General features: G+C 44.5%; 1 protein-coding gene across 2 annotated transcripts in view; it reads left to right on the top strand.

The window, feature by feature from the left end:
- Positions 1 to 11,460, top strand: part of LOC128879265 (GAS2-like protein pickled eggs) — an 82,281-nt gene that overhangs the window by 39,835 nt on the left and 30,986 nt on the right. For both annotated transcript variants that reach the window (XM_054128248.1, XM_054128247.1), the window contains exon 3: positions 403 to 927. In XM_054128248.1, coding sequence (XP_053984223.1) covers positions 403 to 927 — 525 coding nt within the window. The remainder of the gene's footprint in view (positions 1 to 402; positions 928 to 11,460) is intronic.

Below are 11,460 nucleotides of genomic sequence, written 5' to 3'. Positions count from 1 at the left end.
AGATATCCAAGAATCATAGATTCCAGCTTGGTCCACTTGGTAGCCAGGATTTCTAAGCAGTTCGTGTCAATTGGATCTGGATCCTGAAGAACCTAGATAACCAAGAATCCTAAGTTTTACCTAGATCTAGATTAGCTTGGTCCACTTGGTAGCTACGATTTCTAGGCAGGTTTATGCCAGGAGCATCTGAACTCTCGAGGACCTAGATAAACAAGAGTTCTAAGTTTCGAATTAGTCTAGGTTAGCTCGGTCCATGTAGTGCACTTGGTAGACCCTCAGCTCTGGAATTCGTGTTCCACGTTCCCAGCCTTGACCGATAAAACCTCTGCCGCCTTCGCTAAGCTTCTCCCTCACCTCGTTGATAAACTGTCCCACCTAACCATCACTGTCTTCTGTTTACAGCACTCGAACAACGTACGCAAGTCTGCGGCGGAATACGTGGCGCGTCGCCAGGCGCGCAAGATCTCGATGACACGTTCGATAACCTCGTCGCTGGCGCTGCCGATGAGCCAGCTGAGCGACGTGGCCTTCCTGCCCAACGCGAAGGCCGGCACCTTCTTCGCCCGCGACAACGTCTCGAATTTCATCGGCTGGTGCCGCAACAGCCTGGGCATCATCGAGTGCCTGTTGTTCGAGACCGACGACCTGATAATGCGCAAGAACGAGCGTCACGTCATACTCTGCCTGCTCGAGGTGGCCAGGAGGGGGGCGAAATTCGGCATGCTGGCGCCGATGCTCGTCCAGATGGAGAGGCAAATCGACAGGGAGATCGCCGCCGAGAACAAGGCGGCGAATGGCGCCCACGGGAATGGCGGGAACGAAGAGAGCGACGACGAGTACGCGGACATGCAACAGGAAGAGCCGTGCCTCATATACGGGCCCCAGCCACAGATCGTCACCAACGACTTGAAGAGCCTCGACGAAATGGTGAGTCCTGCGTATCTTATTAGTCTGTCGTTAAGAATCGATAATATAGAACGATCTGCCGATAACGCAGCTCTCTTTACTGGTAACGTAGAGAGCCTTTCGGTAAGACTCGGTAACGTAGAGCTCTTGATATGTTGTTTTGCAGGTAATGCAGTGCACGCTGTCGATAAAACTCAGTAATGTAGATCAGTTAATCGATAAAGTAGGTGGTTCCGCAGGCAGTGCAGAGCGCGTTGTCGATAAAACTCGGTAATGTAGATCAGTTAATCGATAAAGAATCGGTAATACAGAATCATCTGTCGATACTGTAGGCCTCTCTATTGGTAATGTAGAGTATCCAACGATAAGACTCGGTAACGTAGAGCTCTTGACCGATAAGGTAGGTCGCTTTGCAGGCAATGCAGCGTATACTGTCGATAACGATAGTTTTCAAAGAGATTCTGGACCCAGCACGCGCGATCTGAAGCAGTAAACGGTCCGATTTAAAAACCACGCCTAGTTTCTTACCCACGTTCATGTCCCTGTTCCGTGGACCTCATTAAACTTGTTAATTCCACGCCTAGCATCGAAACCAGTATTTTTTCGGAGCATTCGCCACAATGTGCTATGAAAATAACTCGCGCCCTTAGGTGTATCCGAGCGTATTTATGGCGCTACTCCCCGCTGGCCGTGAATATCACGAGATCAGGAATAAGAGAGTAGTCATTCGTATTTCAGTGTTGAAAGGCGAAAGAAGCACTCCTGATAAACGTATTCACCTCCGCGGCGTTAATAATTCCCGTTCCATAATTCATGTTTATCGCCGGCCACATACGGGCAACGTCTAACCGGCTGGCTTTTTCTTATTTATTAATCAACAACGAATAAATTTATTTACTACGAACGGAAACGGCCATGCAGGTGCAAACACGCCTTCATATTTATGAATACGAATTAATTCCTTTCAACCGAGGCAGTGATTTACTTCGCTTTTAGACGTTGCTGAAGCTTCGAGTCCAAAAACCTGACAATGACCAACCTCCGGTGGTAAAAAATCTCAAAACTGGCAAATCTCCAGTGTTCCGATCCTCCTAATCTACAAGGCCCGGTGTAACGGTGTTAAAATCGAAAAACCGACGGCGCATGCGATGGAACGAATTAACGAGCGTACCTTGTCGCTTTCGAAGGCACGGGTGCCTTTCAGTCGCGTCAAAGCGGCCAGACGCCGTTAGTTCCGCGCTGAAACCTTCGAAAGCACAATTTTTATTTTCCACGGCGGCTGCCTCGACACGTGTAGAACGACGATCCACGCGCGAGCGTGGCATTTCACGACGCAGAAATTCTCTTCTCGGGGTATACGCCGGAGCGACGTTATCGTCGATGTATTCAAGAATTCCAGGACATTTTCCCTTGGCGAGATTCCGAACGCACCGGTGAACGTGGTACACGCGACCGTTGCATAGATAAATCTCGCGTGCACCTACGCTGAGCCAGTCGGGAGCAGTCATTGACTGGCTGGAGACATTCACTGATACTTTTCGCGAAATCAGAATCGGTCGCTTGGCGCTCTGGAATCCGGAGTCTGGATACGCTCCGGAGCTTGGAAATTGGAAGTCGGGTGGAAATTCTCAGGGATTTTATTAGACGATCTTAGTTAGTTTGGAGACTAAGTGTCCTAACGTAGCTAACAGACTATAAGAAGGCAACTATCCATGTCGGAACACATCCCCTGCGCTCTATTGGCCTAGTTCATGCCGCATTAGCTCTACTAATGCATACCCCAGAGTTTAGCTATAGAACCTTGTCGATTAAAAGTTCCATCGTGATCTTATTCCCGAGTTCCAGCCACTGGTGTGACCTGGTGACCCTTTTCCCAGACTTGGGTGGTATAACCGATTCCACGGAAACGATTGAAACTAATTATATCCACGGGCTCCGAGAAGTGGACGTCTAGAGCCGACAGAGAGATCAATAGTTGCTGTACAGCCCTGCCACGTGGTGGAAAGGCCATTGCAAGCTGTGATGATAAGAAAGCATAGCTGTGAAAGAGAGACTTCTGTGACTCATAGGAAGCAACCATGAACGCTAGGCCCACCACGCATCCTAACCTCCACAGATTATCAACTATGTCTTCATTCAACAATTGTCTTCACCTAACTTTCACTGATCAAGGAGCGAACCTAATCCTGCCCCTGAGACCTGGCGATACCCCATTTGTGGCCAACCTCTGACCTTCACCCAAGCTTATCGCTAATCCCCGCCACGAGACAACAGCTTCGAAGAATAGATACTAGGACAATTCCCACGTAACGAACTATTTACGATTCGTGGCAATCCGAGACCCGATCGATTCGAATCGGTCAAACGTGCAATTACGCCTGTCCAGCCCACGATCGCGTTACCAACGCCAATGCGTAACATTTAGCGAGTGATTTAGTGCTCATTATCCATTTAGAGGCTGGAAACCACCGGAGACACGTGTACCCGTTCGCCAAACACTTTTTGCCGCGTGTCATGCTAATACGATTTACGAGTCGCACGCGAAACGACCGCTCCGGAAGAGAGTCGTCAAGGCAGCGTTTAAACCGTCGTTTCTCTTGCACTCGCTGATGTTTAGACGGCTTTTCCAGGAGTCCGGGACCATCCGGGGGAAGTGCTCGCGTCACGGAGTTGTTGTCGGTATTTAGATGGGATAAGAAGCTCAAGGGTTCAAATACATTGCGGAGAAAGACTATACCACCACTTACGTTCTTAAACTTTTTGGATTTTTTAGTTGCTTGAAATACGTTGGACCAAGGAATTAATCACTGGGACTGGTCATCATCAGTTTTTTGGTTTCGAACAATTTCCTGACTTCTGCCAGTTTCGATTTTAGGAGGGTTGGAATACTAGAGGTTTGCCAGTTTCAGGTTTGAGATTTTTCGATGAGGTCAGTTTAGTGTAATTCAGACTTCTAGTGGAGGCTGGTCGTCATCGGCTCTTTGGTCTTCAACAATCTTCCGACTCTTGTCAATTTCAATTCCCCCAGGTGAATTCTAGGCTCCTCGTAGAATAATTCCTCGATCCTTCTCTCTATTCAAGGCCTGACTCCCAAATATCAAAGCAAGAAAGTTAAAATGAGGTTTTTGGATGGGATCGGTTAAATATAGTTCCAAGTAACCATTGGTGAGGACTGGTCATCACCTTTTTGGTTTCGAACCATTTTCTAACTTCTGCCAGTTTCGATTTTAGGAGGGTTGGAATACTGGAGGTTTGCCAGTTTCAGTTTTGAGATATTTCGATGGCATCAAGTAGTATAATTTAGACTTCTAGTAATCTATAACAATCTTTCAACTCTTGCTAATTCCAAGAATTGCTAATATTTGCAAATTAGATCAAAGCCATTCCACCAATCCTTCTCCTGTTCAATCCCCTGTCTCAAACCAAAGAGGCCCAACCAAAAACCAAAGAAAGAAGGTCGAGCTAAAGCTCTTGCTACTTCCAAAAATTACAAATTTTCCCAAAAATTAGAAAACAGTAATTCTTTAACCCTTCCTCTATTCAAACCCCTGACTCAAACTAAAGAGCCCCGACCAAAAACCAAAGAAAGAAGGTCGAGTTAAAGCTCTTGCTACTTCCAAAAATTACAAATTTTCCCAAAAATTAGAAAACAGTAATTCTTTAACCCTTCCTCTATTCAAACCCCTGCCTCAAACCAAAGAGCCCCAATATTGCTAATATTTGCAAATTAGATCAAAGTCATTCCACCAATTCTTCTTCTGTTCAATCCCCTGTCTCAAACCAAAGAGGCCCAACCAAAAACCAAAGAAAGAAGGTCGAGCTAAAGCTCTTGCTACTTCCAAAAATTGCAAATTTTCCCAAAAATTAGAAAACAGTACTTTCATAACCCTTTCCCTGTTCAACCCTCTGCCTCAAAGATCCCTGGACCAAATACCGAAAAAAGAAGGTGGAGATAAGGCTCGAAAGGTCTCGGTACTCCTATTGTGGCGTGTCCCCAGCAAGTCGAACAAACGTTTTCCTCCACAAAACCGAGCCCCGTTACGGCGTGGTGTCGGGCATCTCGGCGCCAGTATTTCATCCGCGTGAATTCCTGCGAGTGTGTATCAGCGGATTGCTCGTCTCGTTCCGCAGCCAGTAGGGCTCGGCTATATTCGCGAGTGGGTAAATCCCCGGGATGCCTGTGCGTGTTTTAAAGAGCATACCGCGGATAGCTGCACAAAGGACGGGAGGAAATGGGACAGCTTTGTTATTTTAATCCTGCCGCCCGATTGCGGCTGGTATCTACGAGAAAACTCGAAAAACTTATCGAGGCTGGGATGCTACGCGCGCTGGGAAAGCATCCGACCGGAAAGAAACTTTCACGTATCGTCGGTATCATTCAAAATAAAACACTCGTGAGATAAGACCGTCGGCTACTGGGACTTTGTTCCCTCCGAGTCATACTTGTTCGATGTATTCTTATCGTCGGATCGAGGGATCAATCCATTAGCACATGACGAGTTCATTATCGATTTCATTGGTAGCTACGACTATCTACATATCGCGGGCTTTAGATACCAGGTGGCTTTGATCACTTCAGTGGAATTAGGTGCAATGACACAGTTTGGGAAGACGAGTGTGAGGACGTGACTACTACTAGAAATGGGGCATGATATGACCTATTGTGAAGGAAATGTATAGTTCCATAGTTCTACAGTTCTATAGTTCTATAATTGCATAGCACAACAGTAGAATAATACAGTAGCATATCAATACAGTACAGTAGCACGGTAACAACAGTACAGTACTATATACACAAAATAATTTAGTAGCATAATAGTATAGTGGCGCAGCGTAATAGTATCTCCGAATCGGCGTTAAAGCCGCGAAATGTCGAGCCTGCGTCGAAAAGCGCGCACCGCGCCTCCGTAACGTTCGTCGTTCCCATTAAACCGAGTCGCGACCGCGATCACACGGTTGTTTAGCGAATTTGCATTTAGGGAGAATGCCACGCGTTGCGGGAAACGGTTTCTTATGGACGGGGAGGATCATATACGGAATCGCAGCTGCGTTCAGAACGTCCAGCCGGCAGCGATTTATCCGCGGCACGATTGCGTATGAATACAAACAGGCGAGCACCGCGCGGTGGCAGTGTCACAGCGTTCCATAAAGGGCAGAACGAAAGGGAAATCTGCACAGGTCGATCGGTTCCGCGGCGAACTTCCAACGGTCCACGTGTTTCTGTTTCCCCTAGTGGGAGTCGTGTATGGGTAATTAAATTCAGTGTCGCGGGTCATAGACGTCCCGTAAACGTTTGTTTCGTTTTTTTCCCCCCCTTTTTAGTTCTTTTAGATTATTGTAGAGGGGATCGGTGGATAAGGAGACTTGGATACGTTTGGTTATACGTTGAAGTGAGCATTGACCACTGAGGTGACCTCTCGTATATAATTGTTTTTTCTTTTTTTTTGGATCTTCTCGAAAGGATTGTCATTGGATCGATGATGTTCTCTCGTTTAAAACGAGTACAAGCAAGCCCACATTCAGAGAATTTTGAGTTTTACGTAGCTACCATTTTTCAAAAATGGCTGGCCTTTCGAAAATTTTGGATTGATGGAAAGTAGTCCGATTAGGGTCGTGTTTGGACTTATGTTCCTCGAGAAGGTCTCACCAATTTGATGGTACTACTTTTATGAAAATACAATACAAAAAAATTGGTAACTTTTACTAAATTCTCTATCGGGCTAACGAAAATAGCCCCATTGGTGCTTCAGCAATGCTGAAATGGGACGGAGCAAACTTCTTATCGATGGGAATGTTTCCGTAGGAAGTTACTGCTGAATGCTGTCGGATATTGGGTAGTTTCTGGTTAAATATCGTTTAATTCCAGTTAACGAGGTAAAATTAACTGTGGAACAGTAGGATGTAGTACTCGAATTGAAGGGTAGAACTGGGGTCAGACCTGTGTAGTACTCACTCAAACAATTACTCATGTTTCGTTTAGCTTTAGAGACTCCATATAAAATTACGTTAATACTGGATTAATGTTCCTTAGAAAAAAAAAAAATATTTAAAAATACTACAAATTTGCACATCTCGACGAGATACGAAGTTGTTGTCGAATATATTTGTTCGAGGAACGAATATGTTTCGCGCATTACTTTTTCCAAGGATTTCCTCGGTTCTAACGGTGCAATGGAGTCACGAATAGAGTTCGAGAAGAAAGTCAAAGGCGTATCGCTCCTAGTATCGATTAGAAAAAAAGGTTGACATGCTCCCTTATCTTATCCGGGACACGGTAAAACACGATGCGTTGGTTCGAGTTACGGTGAATCATTGGAATTGCCTAAGTCAAGGCTCTTAGAATCCTCCAACAACAAACTGGACTCGTGAACTGTCTCTAAACACGAGTCGAAGAATTTCCTGCTTGCAACAATGATCTTCATCGGGATAAAGGAGAAACTATCAACAAAAATTAACTTGTACCATTTATGTTGAACTTGACCTTCAGGCCACATAGTTATTTGAATCGCTGAAAGCATACGTTTCATGACAATTTTAATTCCGTAAAATATAGTTTCACTGAAAGAACGAAGCATTATTAAAAACGCAACAGGGCAAAGCAAGCTAATTACATCGATGATGCAATGAATAATAACATATAAATCTGTTTTCTTTATTCTTTTACTCTCGAGGTCAGGATATTATTTTTATTTTGTCTATTTGTATTATTAATTTTTTTAATATTCCATAACGAATGTTGAGGTTACGTAGAGGTTCTTGTAAGTCGAAACAAGCTCGAGGTAAGAAATCAATTCGTCTAGACGTTCGTCGTATTCAGGTGCCTATGGAGATTCCCATGATAATAACAAGCATGGTGGCTTCTGCAAGTTTTCAGGGTGGTCTCTGCAGGCCATAGCGGCCGGGAGCTTTGCCTCGCAAGCGCCGAAAGCTCGTATTGATCGCCGTTAGCCCATTTCGTATCAAGTTCAAGCGCAAAGTACTCCAACTTTCCACGAAGGACGAATTCCTTTTTCCTTGAGGATATCGGCGGTTCTGATTGGCCCAGGTCTGCCCTCTGGCGGGAAATAACGAAAGCACGTGCTTTAGCACGGAAAAACGATGGAAATCAGGGTAAACCACAGATATCTATACTTGGATCGCTAACGCCCTTTGTTTTAGTACATAAAAAGTACATCGAAAAGTATTTACAACGAGGCAGTGGATTTTCTCGCGCATGCGTCAAACAGGTTCTCTTATGTGAGAGGGATCCTAACCTCCCATACCTTGTTTCCATTTGGTTTTTAATTTTTCTTAAGATTCATTTGTAAAAACGAAACGAAACTATGTTAGTACAGTCCAATGGTCAAGTTACATATCTGCATAATATAGATAACTGCATATCAGACACATACATTTTAGTGCATACTAGATCTAGATATAGTATAGATATCTATGGGATAAATCTTCAACCTCCACTTTGTATATTTACAATATTTTCGTGCACTCGATAATGATAAAGCTCGACCCATCTTCGGTGGTCCCCCTTATTTGGAAACGCGTCATTATCGATGGAAAAATATTTGCCCAACCTCGCTCCGCGGATATTTGGCCGACACTTCATTTCCGGCGATAAGTATGCCTGTGTGTTCGCACACGTACGCCCTTATGAACGTTTACTCTCGTTCATCCTCCGCGATCCTTCAAAAACTCCAAGTCATTCGAACGTGGTTTCGGTGTTATTTTTTATTTTCGTACGTAAATCGTATCTAACCTCAAATATTCGCGAGTTTCGAGAATTATTAAAAAGTCTTCGCTTCGTGGCTCGCGATGGAGGGAAATCTAGGTCGCAAGACGAGTATACTCGTCATTACTCACCGTTAATTGCTGGCGAGCAGGGGACGACGGTGTCGTTGGAGAAATTCCTCTCTTTGAGGTTAGAGTCGCTCCGGCGATAGTCGCTGCCTTTGGAACTGGCAACGAATATTGAATTTTAGGTCGCCAACTCGAAACTAATGGAACCTTTGAGACGCGGCGAAACTCTTCAGTTACTCTCTTTCTGTCGCCTGCTGACGTCAAGGCGTCAATTTCTGGCTAGTATTAGTCAACTAGCTAGTATTAGTCAACTGGCTAGTGGTAATTAGACGATTTCAGTCCTATTTAGGCTGTACTTCATCGTGGATATATTAGGATGCATTCTGTAATGTAATTTAGAGGCATGCTCTCCTGATGAATTTATCTGTAGAGCTGTTTACATAGTTTCTGGCTTAATGTAGGTGAAAATAATACAGAGAAGAGTTGTTTGGTTCCACCTGGTGTGCTTGCAGATAATCATACTTTTACAAAAATCACAAACTTCTTTTTCTCCCTTATGACGTCACTAATTATTCATTTCTGACCAGTTAACACTAGCCTTTTTCGGTCTATTTCAGTGCATATATGAACGAATCATGATTCATTCTGTGGAACAGACAGATGTCCCTCCAGGCTGATGAATTTATCTATAGACCTGTGCACGCAGTTTTTGGTTCGACACAGAATAACAACTCAGTTGTTTGGTTCCACCTGGTGCGCCTGCGGGTAATCACGGTTCAGGAAAAATGTCGAGAAAAAGTGTAAATAATAGGTGGACACGTTTCGACCCGTGTGGTCTGAGGCGAGAGCCAAACGCCGCGAAGTCGAGCGTGTCCCTGCGACTCCGCGTTGAAAGTCGCCGACTTCGAGCCGATAAACAGTGATTAGCTAAGACTCAGACCGCAGCCAGACCTTGCACGGATCGGTAGCCTTCTCTCCTCTCGCTATCTCGGGCTAATTGCACGTAATAACTAACGCGCCGTCAAGACTTCAACGCCATTTATGGCAGTTTCGCGGACGCATGACCGAGCTTCTCTCTCTCTTGGCTGGGTCCTTCTTCAATTTTTTTTCCATTCCGCGAGCTGAGTACGAGGAATGGAGTTCGATGCCAGGGGACCGGGACATAACCTAATCCTCGAGATTCCTCCGTTCGAAACGGAGTTCAATCTCTCGGGAGATTAATTTCAGAGTTGGGTACTTTGGTTTCAATGGATCACCCTGTATATGAAGAAAAATTGGTTAGGTTGTTACTGTAGAGGGCAATCGAATCCTCTGTGATAAATTTTTATTTCAAAGTACACTAGTTTTAGAGGTTAATTGGAATCTTGAAATTCTGTGTCTCTTAGAGAGGGTCTCTAGGAACAATTCCGAAACTTCTGGGAAAGAAGAAGTCTTCAAATACTCTCCTCCAAAAAATTGTTACTTCAAAGCATGCTAATTTCAGAGGTTAATTAGGGTCCAAGAAACCTAGGGTCCTAGAGGTTAATGAGGCTCCTAGAAACAATTCAGAAACCTGTAGAAAAAACCAGATCTTCAACTTCCTTCCCCCAAAAATTTAATTTCAAAGCACACTATTTCAGAAGATAACTCATACCTAAGAACTCTGTGTCTCTTACAGAGGGTTTCAGATAGACTTCAGTAGCCTCTAGGAAAGATCAAATCTTCAACTCCTTTTTCCCAAAATATTTTCTTTCCAAGGCACACTAGTTTCAGAGGTTATGTAGACTCTTAGAACTCTGTGTGTCTTACAGAGTGTCCCTAGAAACAAATCAGATGTATCTAGAAAAAAAAACAAATCTTTAACTCCTCTCCCTCCAAAAAATTTCCATTTCAAAGCACACTAATTTCAAGAGTGTACTAATACCAAAGAATACCCTGTCCCTTAGAGAGGGGAGCTCCTAAAAAATTTGGGAACCCCTAGACTTAGATCCCTCGATATACTTGACGGTCTATGGTAGAATGTCGACGTCTGATTCGTTACCTTCGCAGTCACCGTGAAATTAAACTCGATTTGCCTGTCAACGCTCGACAATCACCGTGCATGGCAGAAGGGAAGGGGTTGGGGGAAGGTGGATCAAAGAAAAATTCAGGCGACCGCCCCAGTAACCCCCATGCCCGTGGCCCTCGAGCTTTCTCGAGGGTCCTGGAGCGGAATTGACGCCGTTGGCACCTTTCGTGGCGGTCGATCGCAACATCTAGGTTATTCCAATAAAGTGCACTCGAAGTGCTTCTAAACGGCTTTGATTGCCGAAGCAGTACCGTTGGCGGGAGGGTGCGGTGACCAGAAATCAGATTTCACTGTTGGCCGATCGATGGACGAAAGCGTTCCACGTCGAACTTTATCGTGTTAGTACAATTCGTTCGGACTCTTGGGGACTGCTGGTTCACTGGAAAGCGGGGTACATAGCGATCTATGGATTGACTCAGTGGCTTGGTGCAGATGCACCCGGTAGTGGGGTGGTGAAATATATGGGGAGAATTTCTAATTCGATTATTATGGATTATGAATGAGTTGAAATTATGGAGTGGAATTATTTTAGGGGATGGGATAGAAGGTTGTTTGGTCAATTGAACGAATATTTATTTGGATAACTCCTCGGATAATAAAATGCTTCACTTTAAATGGTGTATTCGAGTAAGTATTCAGTTGAATTAATATTCATTTGAGCCACTATTCAATCGAATAGAAATTTATCTGAATATCTGAAAGTATATTCGAATAAG

The sequence above is a fragment of the Hylaeus volcanicus genome, chromosome 7 (genome assembly GCF_026283585.1).
Source record: "Hylaeus volcanicus isolate JK05 chromosome 7, UHH_iyHylVolc1.0_haploid, whole genome shotgun sequence".
NCBI lineage: Eukaryota > Metazoa > Arthropoda > Insecta > Hymenoptera > Colletidae > Hylaeus > Hylaeus volcanicus.
The sequence above is the reverse complement of the archived record's forward strand: the minus strand, read 5'-3'. Positions and strand labels throughout refer to the sequence as shown.